General features: G+C 41.8%; 1 protein-coding gene across 1 annotated transcript in view; it reads left to right on the top strand.

Annotated features, from left to right (window-relative positions):
* Positions 1-3,922: 3,922 nt before the first annotated feature.
* Positions 3,923-19,391, top strand: part of MEI1 (meiotic double-stranded break formation protein 1) — a 60,665-nt gene continuing 45,196 nt past the window's right edge. Inside the window, exons 1-11 of the mRNA XM_011369030.1 lie at positions 3,923-4,095; positions 6,666-6,789; positions 7,601-7,651; positions 9,488-9,561; positions 10,869-10,974; positions 11,487-11,690; positions 12,690-12,820; positions 16,758-16,872; positions 17,698-17,814; positions 18,774-18,873; positions 18,998-19,132. Coding sequence (XP_011367332.1) covers positions 3,925-4,095; positions 6,666-6,789; positions 7,601-7,651; positions 9,488-9,561; positions 10,869-10,974; positions 11,487-11,690; positions 12,690-12,820; positions 16,758-16,872; positions 17,698-17,814; positions 18,774-18,873; positions 18,998-19,132 — 1,328 coding nt within the window. The 5' untranslated portion in view covers positions 3,923-3,924. The remainder of the gene's footprint in view (positions 4,096-6,665; positions 6,790-7,600; positions 7,652-9,487; positions 9,562-10,868; positions 10,975-11,486; positions 11,691-12,689; positions 12,821-16,757; positions 16,873-17,697; positions 17,815-18,773; positions 18,874-18,997; positions 19,133-19,391) is intronic.

Raw genomic sequence — 19,391 nt, 5'->3', positions numbered from 1 at the left:
TACGCTGCAGCGAGGCTGAACATGACCTTTTTGAACAAGATATCCTGGTTCCCGCACCTGGCCAAGCCCCAGATCTCAACCCTCAGCCTGAGCCTGAAGGGTTCTGATCCAAGCCCGCTCCCCAAAGTGGTTGACCCAAATGTAAAAGAAGACAGCATTGAAGTCCACACTCCTCTGAAGAGGGAACTTCAGCCACCAAGTCACTGCCGTGCTGGTGCCACTCTTCCCAAGACAGAGAGCCTCCAGGGCCAAGGGGAACCTGAAAACCCAAATGGAGCCCCACAGAATCTACCAGCCTCCAAAAAGTTTGGTTTTACGAAGCACTTGAGATGTTTTCTGCTCCAGCATTGTTTTAGAAAATAGGCTGCAGTCCCAGAGTCCTCAGAACATGTCGAAGAAGGCATGAGAGTGGTCTATTCATCCTCAAAGCCCCTAATAAAATTGGTTATTTGGACACTGTGGGGTTCTGATTTTTTTTGGCATGTTTTCTGAGTGCCCCTTTTTGGGGTTTGGGATACATTCTGGGATGGGTAGAAGCCACTCCTACTCTTTTTATTTTTTATTTTTTTATTTTTAAGAGTTTATGCTATGGTTTTTAAGGTTTGGGGAATGTGGGTCAGCCCGATGTCATCTCCTCAACAGCTTCCCTCCCCAGCTTCTCACGGTAGGGTTTACCGAGGTTTCTATCATGGTTCAGTCCTGTCTTATTTCAAGCTAATTCCAATTGAAGTAAAATGCTCAAATAGCCTCAGCTGCTTGAGGGGAGGCTTGGGTCTCTGCACCAGACACTATTATTCAAGTTCTTTTGATCACAAGGAAAGGAGCTGATGACAGGGCAGCTGCCCTGCTGGGATTCTGCTGCCCATGAACAGACTTTACAGAAAAATCATCTCAGCTCTCCAGTTCTTAAGCATCCCCAACCATAATTACTGCTCTGCCTGACACCTGTGGGCATCCTGGAGCTAATTATTTGTTTCAATGAAATCTGCAACTCTGAGCCAAAGGGCATTATATCTTATATCTCCTTCTGTAGATAGCTTCAGCGGGTAGAAACAGATTCACAGAGCCTAAATCAATGAGCTCTGGAGCTGGGAATTTAATTCAGGCTTTTTCCTTCTGTCTCCTTTATCCTCCCTCCCTTCTTCCCTTTCTCCTTTCCTGTCTTCCCTTTCATTTAGCTTTTTCAATTTTTTTGATTCACTGTAAAACCCACACATGCTCACTGGAGTTTAGAAAATTTAGAAAAGGAAAAATAATCCATAATCCTATGCCTCAGTTAATGTTTCGATGTTTTTATTCCTATGCATTGCTATCTACAAAGTGTCCCCATAGCAATTCATGCCTATCATTTACTACAGCACTGATACTGTGGTAGGCAGCCTCTAAGAAGGCTTTCAGTGCTCCCTACCTCCTGGAATTGCTGCCCTTGTGAATTCTCCTCTCCTTTGAGTGTAGACTGCATCTAGGGACTCACTTCTAACAAATAGAATAAAGCAGAAATGATGGACTGTCACTCCTCAGAATAGTTTGAAAAGATTATAGCTTCTGTCTTGGGCATTTCACTCACTTTCTTGCTTGCTCCCTGAGGGAAGCCATCCTGCATGTTGTGAACTGCACTTGGAAGGGCACATGTGACAAGCAACTGAGGAGGCCACTGAACGACAGCCATAGAGAAAGTAAGTTCTTCACTCCAACAGCCTCGGAGGAACTGAATCCTGCCACCAATCATGTAAGTGACCTTGGAATCAGAATTCTGCCCTGGTGAGTCTTGTGATGACTACAATCTCATGAGAGACTTGGAGGCAGGGTCACTTAACTAAGCCATGCCTGGATTCCTGGCACACAGAAACTAAGAGATAATAAAGGTTTGTTGTTTTAAGTTGCTAAGTTTGGGGGCATATTAATTCTCTATGGCTGCTGTAACAAACTCCCACGAGCTTGGTGGATTAAAACAACTGAAATGTATTCTTACAGTTCTGGAGGCCGGAAGTCTGAAATCAACATGTCAGCAGGGCTGCACTCCCTCTGACTCTCCAGAGAACCTGCACTCCGAAGGTTCTAGTGGACAATTCGTTCCCTGTCTCATCCAGCTTCTGCTGGCTGGAAGTGTTCACTCGCTTGTGGCGCCTCACTCCAATCTTGGCCAAACTGCCTCCTCCTTTATTCTGTGTGTCTCTTCTCAAGACATTTGTCATTGGATTGAAGGCCCACCAGATTCTCCAAGAAGATCTCATCTCAAGATACTTTATTACAACTGCAAAGATCCTTTTTCTAGATAAGGTGACAGTTACAGGTTCTGGGGATTAGGATGTTATATTAGTCTTCCCTGGCTGCCGTAACAAAATACTACAGATTTGGTGGTTTGACAAATAGAAATTTCTTTTCTCACAGTTCCGGAGGCTAGAAGTTCAAGATCAAGGTTCTGGCTGATTCAGTGCTAGTGAGAGCTCTCTTCCTGGCTTGTAGATGGTCACCTTCTCACTATGTTCTCATATGTCCTCACATGCACTTTCCTTGGTGCATGTACATGGAACGGTTGAGAGATCTTTCTGTTTTCTTATAGGGCCACCAATCCTGTTGGATTAAGGTACCACTCTTATGATCTCCATGAACCTTAATTCCCTCCTAAAGGCCCTGTCTCCAAATACAGTCACGTTAGAATTGTGGTACACAATTAAGTTCGTAGCAGACATGGAGATATCATTTTGAGGGTCACCATTTAACCCATTACATGGGGTAATTTGTTATGGAGAAATAAACAACTAATACATATATACTCTATTGTAATAATTTGCTTATCCGTTTCCTTGACTGGACTTGTAACTCCTTGAGGACAAGGACTGTCTGTTGTTTACTTTTGAATCCTCTAACTCCTAGCACAGTTCCTGGCTCAAAATTTTGTTAAAAAGAATACATACTTTGTTCGCATTTAAAATATATATAGAATAATACATAGTGATATAGAAAATGTACATGACATTTTTCTCCAAGAAAGTTTACAAACCTTTGTATGTTGCTGTTGTAAAAATGTATAGAAAATGTCTAGAAGAAAATATATCAGAGTATTATTTTTTTCTTCATTGAATATGAATTATTGCTATAACATATTTAAGATGCGTTGAATGTTGTTTGCTTATTTTCTATACTTTAATATACAATTATTTATCTTTTGTACACTTAGCACTTTAATGAATATTTTTTCATGTTAATATCTACTTTTCTCAAACATTACTTCATAATACTCCATTGAATAATAAACCATTGTTTTCCAAACTATTTTGGCATGGAAAGCATTTTTTCCAATCAGTCACAGTGCTTCTGATTGTAGAAAACATCTCTTGAACTTACTTCCTTCAACTTTAACCAGTTGCTGGGCACCTTGTTGCTAAATAAATCTTCGTAGATTGACGGATTGTTATAAACATATTTAACGTATTTTTTCTCCTTCACTATTCCTTGTGCGCTCACAAAGTCTCAAGTGCTGTGCAGCCCTCTGTGAGAGAACATTTTAAGGGCAACGTCTTAGACTCTTTGAGAGAAAGGTGTCACGTAAATTTAAAATAATAATGCTAGTAGCTTTTAGATAAAAATCCGCGATCTTTAATTTTTTAATAGTAGAAATAGATTGCTTCTTTTTTTTTTCAAGGCTAATGACAGCTTCTTTATAATGCTTTACAACCTTCGATGTGAAGACGAATTTCTGAAGATTCTAAGAGCAAACCATTCTGGGCTCGGTTGGATGCTCTCCAGGGTCCTTACGTCCTTCATCTGCCCTCAGGGGCCACTGCTCTTCTGAGATTTTGTCCCACTCGCTTTGCGCAGGCGCATTACTCAGCCCCCGCCCCCACCGCAGGGCTCTTTAACTGCGCTTGCGCACAAACTGCGCGGGAAAACGTGCTGTGGCGGTGGCGTGCGAGCCCAGAGATGGCTGTGAGGGAGGCGGCGGCAGGTGCTCCCCAACCTGGGAGGGACGAAGAGGCGGCGCTGCTCTTCGAGAGGGCCCATTACCGGCACGACCCGCGCTGGCTGCTGCCCGTGCCTCCTCGTCTGTGCCTGGCCTGCGTGCTGGAGCTGCTGCCGGAGCCCGGCGTGTCGGTGCGAACCGGGCTCCTCATTTCCCCCATTTAGGACCGCCCCTTGCCAGACTAACTTCTTTGACCCCGACCCACCTCCGAAACTAAACCGGGCTCACCCGCCGCGCCGAATCTGCTCCTACACAGGCCACCCCCTCAGGCGGCCCGGGCGGCCTTCTTTCTCTGCGGCACCGCCCCAGTCCACCCCTCCACAGGCCGCCTTTTCCATCCCAGGCCCTGCCCTGGCGCTGTGCCTCAAATGGGCCTACCCCTGCCTGTTCTCATTCTGGGGCCTCCGGGACCCCAGCAAGACTCCCCGGCACGCCTGCCCGTCTTCCCTTGTCCTCTCTAGCTGTCATGCTGAAAACCGACTTGCTCTCCCTTTCCCCAGGATTTAGCCTTAGCTCAGGCTCCCTCCATTTTAGTCCCTGCTCAGCCTGTGGGCCAGGCACACACGCGCCGGGGCTCTTCATTCCCTTCAGATTTCTGAGGGGTGTGAGTGTGGAGGAGAGGGCCACCTGGGTCTCTGTGATGGCAAGAACTTCGGGTGGAAGTTACAGCCAGGCAGAAGTGGAGTGAAAGGGAAGACTTCAAATAGGCAGAGCTGGCTGAAACATGGCTTCCCTTCCTTGGGGCCTATCCACCTTTGCAATGAGGTGGGTTTTTTTTGTTTTTTTGTTTTTTTTTTTTAATTTTTTGTCCATAGAAGCATCCAAGAAAAGTTTGAGAGATCACTTTTCTCTCAAATTCATTGAGACGGGGCTGGGAATTCATGCCTTTGGTAGGGGGAAGAGCTAGATCAGTGGTCCTCAAATTTTTGATCTTAGATGGTTCTTCGCTTTTAAAAAGTGTTGAGGACCCCAAAGAGGGTGGGTTATATCCACTGATGTTTACTGTATTAGAAATCAAAATTTAGAGATATTTATTTAAAAATAGTAAATTGGCTACATATTAACATAATTTTTATTCTGGCAAAATGTACATAACCTAAAATTTACCATTTTAACCATTTTAAGTGTATAATTCTGTGACAAGTAATTTGAAAAGGAAAAATAACTTTTCCAAAAACAAAAGGGAGAGTGAAAGGACTAGCTTTGTTTTAAAATTTTGCAAGTCTCTTTAATGTCTGGCTTAATAGAAGGCAGCTGGATTCTCATATTTCTACATTTAACTTGCGATATCACATGTCATGTAATATTCAAAAAACTTCGCTGGACACTTGTGAGAGAATAAGAGTGAAAAAGGCAAATAGCATCTTAGCATTATATGAAAATAATTTTGATCTCAAGGATCCCCTGAAAGGGTTTTGAACATTCTCAGAGTCCCTAGACTATACTTTGAGAACTGATGGGCTAGCTAATAACATGTGAGATATTGTTGAGGCCAAATGTTCTGAGGCTGTCATTCTTGGATAGTTAGAGATGGATAAGACAGTGAGGGAAAATAAAATGCATTCCTGGGAATTTAAATGATGGACAAATCTGTGGTCAAATGCTGTGTGGGATATGTAGAGAAATTAGGAAATGTAAAATTTTAGAAGAAAAAGCATTTGAATTCGGCTTGAGAAGACGGGTAAGATTTGGACCAGAGGAGATGGGGATCTTACCCCAGGAGGTAGGTGTTAGCAAGGATGAGTTTGGGGAGGTAATTAGAGTATTTGAAGAGAAGTTGAGATTGGAGAGCCAGGTTAAGATCAGTTTCCTGAAGAGTTTGAATACAAGCTAAGGAGCTTGGACTTAATGAGATTGTCAACTGAAGGAGAGTCATTGAGAATTTTTGAGTGACTCATTTAGATCACTAGCTTAATGTATTTTGTAGAAGGAATTGGTGAAGGAAAACAGGAGGCTTGCAGTAGTGTAGTTTAAAGGCAATAAAAGATGCGACTTCACCTTTTATTGAACACAATTTTCTTAGCTTCAGCTTTCACCAATTGAAGGGATAATATAGTCAATTCTATCCTCTTTGCACTCCCCTTTTTTTGACCTAACTTTTGCTACTATTTTGAACACTCTGCACAACTACTACTCAGTTCCCTGTACATGGAAGTGAATTGAGTGTGAAGATTTATGTCTACCTTGAATGGAAGGATGTGTTTTCTCTATCTCTGTAAGGTTCACAAAGGGTCGCCAGTATCCCCATGCTGGACTGTTGAAGTGGAAAGAGCACTCACCTTTGACAAGAGGTCTCCTGGTTGGAGCCTTAGATTTGAGTCCTTGGGAAAGTCTCTGAGCCTCCGTTTTCTTATCTCCAAAATGGCTATAATAATACCTATTTCTCCTTGCTCACCAACTTGTTAGACTTTAATGAGCAAGTAGACAAATGATCTGTGAACAGTAAAATGTGTACGTATAAGGTATCAGGAAGCTTAGCCCATGTATAATCCTCTGTATAAACACTTGGATTCCAGTTTGTAAATGATGCCCTTTTCCATATTCTCTCCAGGGAGTGTGATCTTACCATGAATTAGATGATCCCTCCAGTATCATCTTGTAATTATATTTATAAAGTTATATGTTGTATATTTAATTACATTGGGTTTGAGAATGGCTGAGACTTGGTTGCTATTGAATAAATTTCTTCATTTACTCCAAGCTGGTGCGCAAGAAGCATGTACTGTCTTGCTTCCAGGATGTCCTCGTGAGGCACGCTTCCCTGGTCATGCAGCTGATGGCTCAGGATCAGAGAGTCTGTATCCACTTCATAAACATGCTTTTTGGTGAGATTAAAAGGGAAACTTGGCATGAATTTTGTGTATTTGGAATGTATATTTGCTTTTGGGGTCTTGGAGAAATGGTCTTGGAAGGATAATTTAGGCTTTTTGTGAAGTAACAGTTTAATTTGTTAGCAAATGGTTTTGTCACAATGATGAAGAAATGGCCACCTTTCTAAGATACATGATGCATTGTATGGTAATTACAGCTAAGAGGTTAGCTGAAGATGAATATGGGAAATGTGTGTTTGTTCAAAGAGTCCAGTCTGTATGGTCTTTGAACAGAATCAGGAGTTCCAGACCAGATTCTGCTACCTGGCTGTGACCCTGATTGAGTTACTCCTTTCTCCTTAGTTTCTTCTTGTATAAAATGATGTTGATTAAAGGGTCCCTTCTTTAAATACAATTATAATGTCCTATGGAATGAGCCCTTTCAGCGGGGAGGAGAGCTAACTCTTATGGGGTGCTTTTCTCTGGTAGAGGTTTTTTAGGCTTTTAATTGCCAAGACAGTCCTTTGAGGGAGAGAGGATGATCCCCAAGGCTCAGGGAGGTCATGGTATAACTGGCAGCAATGAAATTTTACCCCAGGTATGTAACAGACTTCAGAGCACACAGCTTTTATGCGGTGCCAAGCTGTTTTTATTCCTTTAAAATCAGAGTGGGTCATTGAAAGTCTAGGTGTTTGGTGCTGAGGATAGAATTTACCTGGGACATTGCTTAAAGCTGCTGATAGTTTTAGAATTCACAGTATGCCTTTGTGGGTTTGTTTTTCTTTTAACTATTAATTATCTCCCTCTTACTTTCCTCTGCTCCAAGGACTGTTATGCAGTGTGGAAGATGGGAGTGTAGCAGACCTCTGTATTGAAGGTAAGGTGAAACTGTGTACCTGCCATCTGAGGCTGTTAGCATGAATTGCTGCTCTGGTTATTTGAACCCTTGATGAAATATTTAATTTTAGAGACAGATAAAGAAAGCTCACTTAATTGTCAATCATTAATTTTACATTTCTGTCTTGGGCACCTTCTCTGAGCTAAGTACTGTGTCAGACACTAGAGATACATAGATAAAACATGGTCCTGTCCTCTAAGAGTTTACAATCTAGAGGAGAGATTGGCTGGTAAATTACAAAGGCTAATAAGTGCTGTTACAAAGACATGTACAAAATTCTATTTTTATTACATTCATTTAGTTGGTTGGAAGTTGTCTGCCATAGGTGGTGATTAAAGCTGTGGAAGTGTGTTGGTTTACCTATAATGGGCTCAAGAAGAAGGAAGACGAGCATTGGGATGGGAGGATTCTTGCAGAAAGAGCAAGAACTGCATCTAGTCAGGAAACAAACCACACCAGTTATTTGAGCAGAAAAAACTTTAAAGAATTATTAACTAGGTAACAAAATAAAAAGAGAACATGCATCCTAGTTGTGAACCACTGATATAAAACAATGAAGAAACCAGAAGTTTCATGGTCTACTTGTACACACATGGTTTAATGGGGGAGATAGAAAAGACTAATACAAATGAACAAGTTTTCACGGAGGTAGCAATTTCAGAAAGCAGCTCCCATTCCTAAGGCTGGGGAAACAAAGGGAGAAGTTGGAATTATTAAAACTACAAGTTTGCAGGAAGGACCCCATATAGGAAACTCAGACCTCTGAGGAGAGGATGCCGCTTGGCTGCTGCTGGGTCCATAACCATCCAGTCATAAAGTTAGCATCTGCAACTACTAGCAGCTGTAACAAATCATAAGTCAATATGTATGTAATTCTAACCATCTGTATGTAATTCTAACCATCTCTCAGTCTAGACAATGTGGACAAACAGATATACTACTTGAAGTTCTGACCACTGGAAGGGGTGGGCAGATTTCCCTTCACCATTTTCCTCAAGGCCACTCTTGAGGGGGGCTATAATTCTAAAGCTATTCACTTCTGGTTAGTGTCAGTATAGCTTGCAGAACCCTCATCAGACACCAGGAACTTCAGTGAGGTGGTAGGTACAAGATGGAGACTGCAAAACTAGAAGGAGAAGAAGGACTTGTTCCTTTCTTACTGTTTCCTTTTTGCTTCCTGCTTTCTTCCTGTTTCTGTGTTATCCTAGAATGCTTATTTACCCTGGAAGTGGCAGAGCCTGCCCATAGCAGCAACTGAAAAGCTTTTCCCACAACTTGCAGAGTGAGCCTCTTTTCCACCCCTCCTTAGAGACACCAACAGAAGCATCAAAAATGATTGTATCAAAGGGCGGGCTGCAGGTTGTGGGATAATATTATTGGCAAAGGAATTCATAATTTTGTTTTCTAGTATATGAAGGAACAAAATCTGAGGAAGGAAAAAAAGAAGAGGTGATATGAAATAGTAGTTTTCAACCTTGGCTTTACAATAGACTTACTCGGGGAACTTAGAAAATATCCAGATGCTTAGGCTCATTATCTAGAGATTCTGACTTAATTGGTCTTGGGTGGGACTTGGCATTAGTATTTTTTTAAACCTTCACGGGCAATTCTAATATACAGCCTAGTTGTGAACCATTGATATAAAACAATGAAGAAACCGGAAGCTTCTTGGTCTGGATGTGCACACATGGTTTAATGGGGGAGATAGAAAAGATTAATACAAATTAACACAAGCAAATGACTTGAGTAGAAGGGTTACGAAAGGTGAACTCTGGGCACGGGCTTGTCTTCTGATAATGCTGTTGTGTTGCTCAGTCCTTATCCAGCTTACAACTCAGCTGAAATTAGAGCAGACCATTCATTGCCTGCTGGACGAGTGCCACAAAGAGGTCAGTAAATAGCTGTGGGTTCTTGAGTACCCCTTAGGATCCTCAGATTTTAGAGCTGGACCAACCCTTCTTTGGATAGATGGAGAAATAAAACTCCAGAGAGGCAAAGGGACTTGCCTGAGGTCACTGAGTCAGTGGTAGAGCCAGAGCTAGAGCCTGGATCTTCTGATCCTTTTTCACTGTTTTAGATCCTTTGCCTCTTCCTTCCTTCCCTTTTCAATCTCCCAAATGCTACCTCCATGTGGTGAAGTCTCATTGTTCTGGCAAAATCATCCCATGGCCATTTTCTGTATGCTACTAAATACAGTACAAATTTCCTTGAAGAATTTGTCAAGGAAATATGTTCACTATGTCTTGACTTAGTAGTTTTATTTGATTTGAATTGTATACAGTATTTTGTACTGAAGGCATTTGCTTTTATCAGGATCTAAGGTAAGCACTGAGCGGGTACGTTTAACCTGCTTTCTTCAATATAGTCAAAGATATCATTTAAACAAGCAGTTTTTGCATTTTTTAAGATTTATGAATATCAAAATCACTATTTTTTTTTTTTTTTGCAAAAGGGAGACAAATGTTCATCTAACCATCAAGAGCAACATTTAATTACAAGTTACATTATCATTATAATTGCTCTACATGCAATTAATATATCAGATTGGACTTATATATGTCAATACTTATTATAATTCTATATATCAATACTTATCATTACGATGATGCCACTTAATACTTTGAGCACTTTCTATATGCTAGGCACTGTTTTAGATGCTTTACATATAGTTTCATTCAATCCTCTCAACAACCCTATGAAATTGGTACTATTATTTCCTACAAGAGGAGTTAAGAGTCTTACTTAAGATGCTACAGCTAGTTAGTAGAAATATATATTATTGACTCTCCCTGTAAAGTACCAAGCATAGTACTTGGCAAATAGGGTATTCCTTAATAGTAGCTATAGTAATGATGATGATATATATATTTTTTTTTTGCTGGAATTCTATCTTTATGATGTTCCCAACTTTCATCCCCCAGGTTTTGGCTCTATAAGAGACAAAATACGCTAGTTCAGTTTAACAAACATGTACTGAGCTAGGTACTGAGGACTCTAAGAAGAATCTGACTCAGTCCCTTTTCCCCAGGGCTTCCCAGTCCAATTGGGGAGATAGACATTTAGCTAAAGAGGCTGATTACTGATTGTGGTGAGAGACACGTACAAGATAGGCACTGGCATGGATATGGCAAGATAAATTTTGGTAGGATCTGTCTTGATCTTAATTTATAGAGTGGGGTGTGTTCACTCTCTGTAGCTGTGTAACGTGCCCTCCATGAGAGGCAGCCTTGCCACCCTGACACTTCTTGGCAAGTTGGTGGATGCCATTCCTACTCTGGCAGACAAGCTTGTGATGGAGCATGGTGAGTGAACTCCGGGGAAGAGCTGCCATTATCTTTTCATCTGCTTTGATCACACTTTCATCCGGGTGGTCCATTCACTGCATACACCGGGAAGTCATTACTTTCCTTCTCTAGGCTTTAGGTTTCGCATCTGCAAAATGTGTTCTGTGTTAGCCAATTTAAAAAAAAATACTCTCAATTCTGGTCTTGGGCTATTTCAATCGATTGTTTTAACACAAGCTACCTACTGTGGATCTTCTTTTTTGTGGAAGGAGGAATTAATTGTGAAATATAGATGCACTCTTTTTCATCAGTAAAATGCAAATAAATATCTCACAGAGGATTTACTCAAGGGTAAATCACTTAACTGCTCTAAATCTTAGTTTTCCCTTTTGATTAAGTGCCCAGAAATCATTTATTGTGGGGGATTATTGGCGATTACCATTACTACTCCATTGGGGGCTATAGTTTGGAGTTTCATACAGCAGTTGACATGTGCAGTTCCCGTGGGTGCTTGGTTGTTTTCTGGACAGGTGACCTAATGGAGCATCTGTTGAGAGGTTTAGTATACCCCAATGAGGGGATACAAGCTTCTGTCTGTTACCTGTATGGGAAGCTGTACTCCTCACCAGTGGCAGCTGAGATGCTTTCAGGCCATTTCCGGGAGAAGCTGTGTCCTCTCTTCCTTTCCATACTGGATGGTGCCCAGACAAAGGAGCTACAGATCAACTGTTTAGGTAAGACATGAGACTGGAGAGAGAACAGAGAGAAAGCATTTGAGGTTTTGCTTGAAGACTTGTGATAATTGGCTCTCTAGTGGTGGGGAAGTTTGCTGCTTTGCAAAGGGTAGAAGCCATGGGTTCAGGAGACAAGATGCATAGACTGTGAAAGGTGCCCAGAGTTGGTGTGACATCTTAATGTTGCCTTTGGAAGGAGAACAGGAAAGAATGTGCAACGGCAATTTTTTTTGCCTCCAATCTTTATTGCCTGCCTTGGTGTATCTTGTACTTGCTGCCAAGTTAATCTTCACACTGCACAGTTTACATCCTGTCAGTTTCCTATTTGGAAAATTATCTATGGCTCCCTCTGGCCTCCAAGGTGATGTCCAGAGGTGATGCTTGTTATCTGAGGTTGCTTAAAGCACTAGCTACAGAGAAAACATAGTCTGTGGGTGACAGCAGTTTCTTTTCACAGTTTGGGCCAAGAGCTCTGTTGTGAACAGTCCAGCCACACATAGCATTCATTCTGGGCCAGGCACTGTGCTGAGCTCTGGGTCATAAAGACAGTCCAACACAAGATCTGTTATGAGGGAGCTTATAGTCCAGATGTGAACAGTTGGAGTTCAGTGTGGTAAATGTCATTATGGAGGTTGCACAGATAAGGGTGGGATTCTATTTAACATAGTACTAGAATTCTTATATATAGAAAACCCTAAAAACTAAAAAAAAAAACAAACCCTGTTAAAACTAATAAATGAATTCAGTAAAGTTGCAGAATACAAAATCAGTTGTAATCCAGAGCAAACTGCTCCTCCTTGTTTTCCATACACTAGCAACAAACTATTTGAAAAAGAAATTAAGAAAACAATCCTTTATACAATAGCATTAAAAAGAAGAAAATACTTAGGAATAGCTACAGAAACATGAAGTTTCTAGGGGATGTCTGAAGGGTTACTTTGAGTATACTCTGGTACCTGTGCTTCTCTCGCCTGACTTCCCAACCTCTTTGTTTTCTAGGTTTGCTGAGGCAGCTGCTGAAGTATGATCTCTTTGTGTCCATGATCATGAACAAGTCTGCATTAGTGGAAAGTACTGACAGTGCTGAGGGGTCACCAGGAGAGACCTCACTGCCTTTGGTGCTCAAAAAGGTCATTGTCTTGTGATTCTCTGTCTTTAGGTTCACTAATAAGGAAACTAAATGCCTCCTGGGCCTTGTCCTCATCCACCACTCCTTCTATCCTTCTTACTGGCTAGAACAATATGCTGTTAGAAGACTCTAAGTAGGTATTTTTCTTCAAGAATTCTTATTTCCACATCTGGGCTGCCTGAGAATGGAGAATACAGGCAGCTACAAAAACAAAGCTACCTCTGTTGTTTTAGTGATAAAACTCAAGCTTTTCAGCTTGGTACCTAGAGCCCTCTTTCTCTGGATCCTCATCCCTTCAACCTTACTTACTTGTCTCTTCTACCCTGCAACCCAGTGCTCCAGCCATATGCAACCTCTCCTTGGTCTTGCATATGTTAGGTTATCCTGTCTCTGTGCCTGTGCTGATGCTCTTTCTCTTTGCCTTTAAAGCCTTTCCCCTCTCCTTTGTCTGTCGACCTCTGATTCAGTCTTCAAGACCTTTAGAGCTCCCCTGTCACCTTGGCTCCTTTAGGCAGAATGTGCCCCTTTGTCACAGTGCTTACTTCACCATATTGTGATTGATTGACTAGGAGTTTCTTTAGAGCAGGACCTGAGTTTAGCTGTATCTCTCTAAAGTGCTCAGTCCAGAGCTTGGCAGAGCTGCTATCACATCTGATAGCAGGACTATCATTGATTGACTAGACTGTGGGACTCCTTCTGCAGGAAGGAGGAGTAACCCTGGTCAGAAGTTGAAAAGGGACAGTTGGGGAAAATGAGTTAGGTATTAAAAATCCAGAGCAAACTGCTCCTCCTTGTTTTTCTGGGATGCCTCTAGAATGATCCATGCAGGGCTTGTGAACTCTGAAGAGCAAGTCCTGTGTCTCTGACCAAAAAAGAAATCTCATATCGGGTTCTTTTCTGTGTTCATTTTGCTGTTGCCATCCTGATGTTCATGGTAGCATCTGGTTAGAACATTTGATCCTGTTCTCAGCAGGGGTACAGGGTCTTCTGTTCTCACAGTGCACCAAGACAGCACGATGGTGGGAAAGATAGAGATTAGAGAGCGCTTCCCTAGGGGGAGAGAACTTTGTTGAGGTCCTAGCCTTCATCCATTGGCAATTTTGGATGATCAGCATTTTATTTGACTACAGCAACTAGTAAGATTGGGACTCAGGTAGGTGAGCGAGGCACTTAACTTGCTTAGGTGCAAAATTTAAGGGAGTGCTAAAAAACTCAGCAGTCTAGATAAATAATATTTTAATGCAATATTTTTAAAAAATCAAAGTTAATGCAAAAAAATTTATGATGTACAAAATATCAAAAATTGAAATAAAGATAAGACCAGCATGTAGCCTAATTTCCATTCCAGCATTTTTATCAGAGTCTAATGCAAGTCCTTCCCACTTTTGGCTGATAATCAGCTATTCTCCGAAAATTCAGGTCCCTGGGAACATATTGTCAATGTTTATGTTTCTGCTTTTACATTTAGTCAAACACATACTGAACACTAATGTGATGTGTCCATCACTGTGTTAGGCACTAGGAATATTATGGTATATAAGCAGTTGAGTTTCTTGCCCATTCAGAATCTAGTAAGAAAGCAGATATTTAACAAGTAAATGAAGAAGCAAAGTAATTATAGATTGTGGTAAGCGCTCTAAAGGAAATAAAGAGGGAGGAGATGTAGTGGAGAATACCATCTACAGGTCAAGTGGTCAGGCAGGGGCTCTCTGAAGGGTTGACATTTGAGCTGGCACTTGAAGAATTAAAGCCAGTGATCAATTATGCCTTAATGAGGCTGAAAATAAATAAGCTAGTGATATGAAGAGTGGGAAGAAAAGTGTTTCAGGTAGAGAGAACAGCAAGTAAAGGCCAGAGGAAGGAAAATGCTTGATGTGTTCCAGAAACAGTGGGATGGATGGGGGTGGGAGGTGAAGAGGCGTGGCCCAAAATGAGACTGGAGATTAAGCAGGAAAAGTCGATCACGGTAAATAATTAGGATTTTTTAAAAGACAGATTTTCATAATTTATTTTGTTTATGATAGGAATATAGAGTTAGTGTTTCTCAACACAAAAAATACGTACATTTTAAACTAAGAATTATTGTTTTGCTTAATTTGTTAAATATCATTTTTGTAAGACACATTTTTTCTCCACGTCTTAACAGCTCTGAAGTTGGGAGACATTTTATTGTCCATGGTGTGTCATTGTTTAATTACAGCTCTTTTTCTTTCTTAGTAGTACATAAAATAATGGTTTACATCAGTAGCATCTTATTTTTTTTAATTAATTAATTTTTTATGGTGACATTAGTTAACGAAATCCAATAAGTTTCATCTATACACTTTAACAGTAAGGCATAGATATGTTTACACTGTGTGTTCACCTCCTATAGTTAGATTTCTTTCTGTCACCACATATTTGACCCCCTTGACCCCATCTACCTCCCCTCTCCCCCCACCCTCAGCATCTTAAAATAGATGTTACTTCCTATATAAAAGAGAACAAGATAGAGGTTAATATCTAGAAACTCCTTTACGTACTAACAGAAAGGCTCCTCATGTGTCCATTTTTAAGTCTGACATGACTGAGATGGGTTTAAGCTTTCAGTCCTCAGCTGCATCTCTACCAGACATGTATGACTTTGTCCTTTTCTTTTGAAACTCTAAAACCAGACACACTCTTCTTTGTCTTGTGATATATGGTCTACTCATCCTTTCCCCCCAGAAGGCCAGTATCTACTATACTTAAAATCTGTGGTTGCAATTAACTCTTTCCTTGATTTCTGAAAGTGTTATAGGGATTCCTAATAGCTGTGGTGTCCAATAGGAGTTTGGATTTTATACAGTAGAAACTCATTGAAATGTTTTGAATAGAGAAGTAACCTGATCTAAAATTTTGATGAGGAGGCATTTCAGTTGTAGATAGACTCCTAGATTTGGACATGGCTGACCTGGGTTTTTGCCTTAGCTTTGCCACTTATTAGCTGTGTGGCCTGGAGTACTTAATCTTGATGAGCTTTAATTCCTTCCTCTGAGTGTCGAGGGTCCCCAGGACAACCCCCAGTTTCAGTGGTTCACTAGGAAGACTCACAGGAGTCAGTGTATAATCCTATAGCTATGATTTACTGAGTGAAAGAATACGAAGCAAAATCAGCAAAGGGAAAAGGTGTATGGGGCGAAGTCCGGGGGGAAACCAGGCACAAGCTTCCAAGAGTCTTCTCCCAGTGGTCAAACAGAATGCACTTTATTCCTCCAGCAATAAATGGTGACAACAGTATGAAATGTTGCCTAGCAGAGAAGCTCATTATCGTCTCAGTGCCCAAGGTTTTTATTGGGGGCTGGCTGGTCATGTAGGCACCCTCTGCCTAGCACATACCAAAGTTCCAGACTCCTAGAAAGAAAGGTGTTCAACACAAACTATATTTTTTGTACAAATAGTTTAGTCAGAGTGAATGACTTTTTATCAGTTCTGGAAGTGATGAGAACTCTCCCGAAATCCAACTTCCTAAACTTGATCACTGGCCAACCTTGCAGGCAGGACTTTCTAAGGATAACAGTCTCAGGCATGCTATGGTAACCCTTTTCTACACACACTGTAGAGTGAGTCTCCTAGTAGAATTGTCCCATTTTATGTCCCAGTCTTGTTGCAAACATCAAAACTAGATGAGAGCTGTGAATGTACTTTTGTCAGTGAAGGCCTGAGCCCTTCTTGGTGATGATTTTAGTGTTCTTTGAGTGCCATTGTGTTCTTTTGTTCTATTTTTCACCTGCTGCTGTTCATGGAGACTCTTTTCCATAATCCATAAGTGCCCTCCCTGAGCATCTTCATGCCTGGCAACTGGTAATGCTGGAGGGATTCAGCGACAGTTAGGGCTTCTGTCCCAAGGCATTCAGGCTGCTTCCTTCTGGTCCTGGCAGTGGTGTAATTGCAGCACTTTTTGCTGCCTGTTTCTCCAGCTTCTCCTCTCCAGAGATGAGATTCTGCAGGTGGCCAGTGCCCACTGTATAACAGCAGTGCTGGTCCACTCCCCAGCGAAGCATGCCCCGGCCTTCATCCATGCTGACATCCCAGGTAGGTGGCCCCTTCTAACCTCCTCCAAGGACCCCAGAGTTCTAACTGGAAACCCTGAGTCACAGTAGCAGCAGCAATCCTGTTGAGGTTCTTTGGTAATACATACTGGAGGGATTGTTTGCTGGCAGGTTCAGTTGTACATGACAGACTCTAGAAAGTAGGCCTCATAACATCTGAATTCTCTTGCTACAGATTTCTTATATGACCTTGAGCAATTTGTTACTGATGTTTGTCATTTATTTGACCATCTAGGAATCAGCCCCTCGTATGGGATGGTGGAAAGACCCATGAACCAGGAAGGCAAAGGAAACGAATGTTTCTTGAGGGCTTGTTATGAGCCAGGAAATATGCCCTCAGGTGTTTTGTAATGTTGCCACATTCGGGTTTTCACCTATGTTCGCTATTTTAAGGATAAGAAAATTGAGGATCAAAGAAGGGAAATAACTACTTTAATTGACAAATCTAGTCGTTGGCAGAGAAGGGATATAAAATCAAGCCTCTCTGGCTCTAAAAATTCTTTTCTCTGCATCATGCTGCTACTCAATCTGAGAATTAGGAGACTTGAGTTCTAGTCCCACTTCTGCCATGAACAATACTTCTCTCTGGGTCTCAGTTTCCCCATCTGTTAAAAAATGAGGTTAGACCATAACCCTGAGGGCATTTTCCAGGTTTATCTGTGAATTAATGATCATGTCTCATGGAGAGGGTGGACGAACAGATGCAGTAACGGGTGAGATGCTTAATAAATCCAGGGACCTAGCATTAGTTAAAGGATAATGACCACACAGCTGCCATTTATTGTCTTCTTTCCCTCTCTCTGGCCAGAGTTCCTCTTTGAGCATCTTTCCTCTTCCAGTGAAGTGCTCGTCTGGTCTAGCTACAGTTGCTTGATACTTCTGGCAGAGGAGCCACTCTTCTTTTCCAAGTGCCACACGGTGTACGGTTGGTAGTGGGGGTCCCAGACTAGCTCTGGGTTGGATGGACAGCACTTTGAAGCTGAGTAGCCACAGCAGTGATGGGGAGCTAGTCTACACTTTGGAGGGGTGTGCTGGGTCTGGTTATTTCCATCTGCTCAAATTCATTACCAGATCCATATGCAAGCAGTAATATCCAGACAGTTCTACTCTTCACTGATTAGCGGAAGTATACATGTTTAGAAAGAGAAGGGCACTTGTATTAGTAAATGAATTCCTGTTGAACCTTAAGAACAGTGTTATTCAGCCTTGGATTTAATTTTCTCCTATGCTCCAGATATCTATCCATCTAGTTGGTCCCTAAGTCTTGCTGATTCATCCTTTCAAAATTTCTTGAAACTGTCCCTTTTCTTCCTTCCTGGTGAAGAAAGGAAGCATTTGTCTGGGATATTTTATATTACATATGGATTTTTAGATTGGGCACATTCAATCATTTATTTTATATTCTATGTTTCTATTCTATGCCAGGTACCAGATTGGGACTTGGAGATTTAGAGATATATCTAACATGGTCCCTATCTTCTGGAAAGGGATAGAAATGTAAACAAGCTGGTTAGGGCTCCTGTAGAGGGAAAGTACAGGAAGTATGGGAGCTCAAGGAAGGCTTCCAAGAGGAGTGGAGGTCCTCTGATTCTTTGAGGAGGAATAGAAGTGTGTGGAGAAGGCACAGCTCAGTCAATATTCATTAAATTCTTCAAGTGCCAGGGCTTGTGCTTTGGCTTGTGCTAAGTTTTGGGGAGATGAATCTGATAAGGGCCCGTCCTCCAGGTCTCACAGTCCTGTCCCATCAGCTCAATCTTGTCAGGGCCCCTCCATAAGGAGCTGCCAGCAAACATGTGCTGTGCACAGACTCTCATCTGTCTTGGGCAGGCAGTGAAGGAACTGCCAAGCACTGATCCCTGCCTCTGCCCTGTCACTTTGAGGCAGGAATCGAGTCAGTGGTGAGGAGCCTACAGGGAAGTCTGCGGATGAACAACACAGAGCTGCATAAGCAGGGCTTGCTGCTCTTTGCTGAGATCCTGACTCGGTGAGCAAAACAGTGGAGCATCAGGCCTGTAGGGGCCAGACTGGAGAAAGAAAAAGTGAAGTATTTTCTTGGTGGAGTCCATGATAGGAGTTCACTCACTCTTTCCTTGTTTACCATTTCTCAGGCAGCCAGAGGAGATCAAGCTGTTCACAAGCTCAGCCATGTGCAGAGACGCTAGCCATGCCCTCCAAGAGGCAGTGAGCAGCCCTGTGCTGGAGGTGGCTGCTGAGGCAGTGAAGGCCACTTCGGCCTTTCTGAGGTGAGAGACCCAGGCAGGATGAACTTTCCACCTCTGCGTATACCTGAAGGCTGGGTCAAGGCCAAGGAAACTTGCAGAGGCTACTTGTCAGGGAAATTTTCTTGAATTCTTTTCTTTCCAATACTTTATTTACTCTGTTCTCTCTGGAACTGCCATTCAGATGTTGGATATTCTGGATTGCTCATCTAATTTGTAAAAATTTTCTGACAGTTTTTCATCTTTTTGTCATGTACTAGGTTCTGGGAGATTTTCTTGACTT

This window comes from Pteropus vampyrus, unplaced genomic scaffold (genome assembly GCF_000151845.1).
Source record: "Pteropus vampyrus isolate Shadow unplaced genomic scaffold, Pvam_2.0 Scaffold145, whole genome shotgun sequence".
Classification (NCBI taxonomy): Eukaryota; Metazoa; Chordata; class Mammalia; order Chiroptera; family Pteropodidae; genus Pteropus; species Pteropus vampyrus.
The sequence above is the reverse complement of the archived record's forward strand: the minus strand, read 5'-3'. Positions and strand labels throughout refer to the sequence as shown.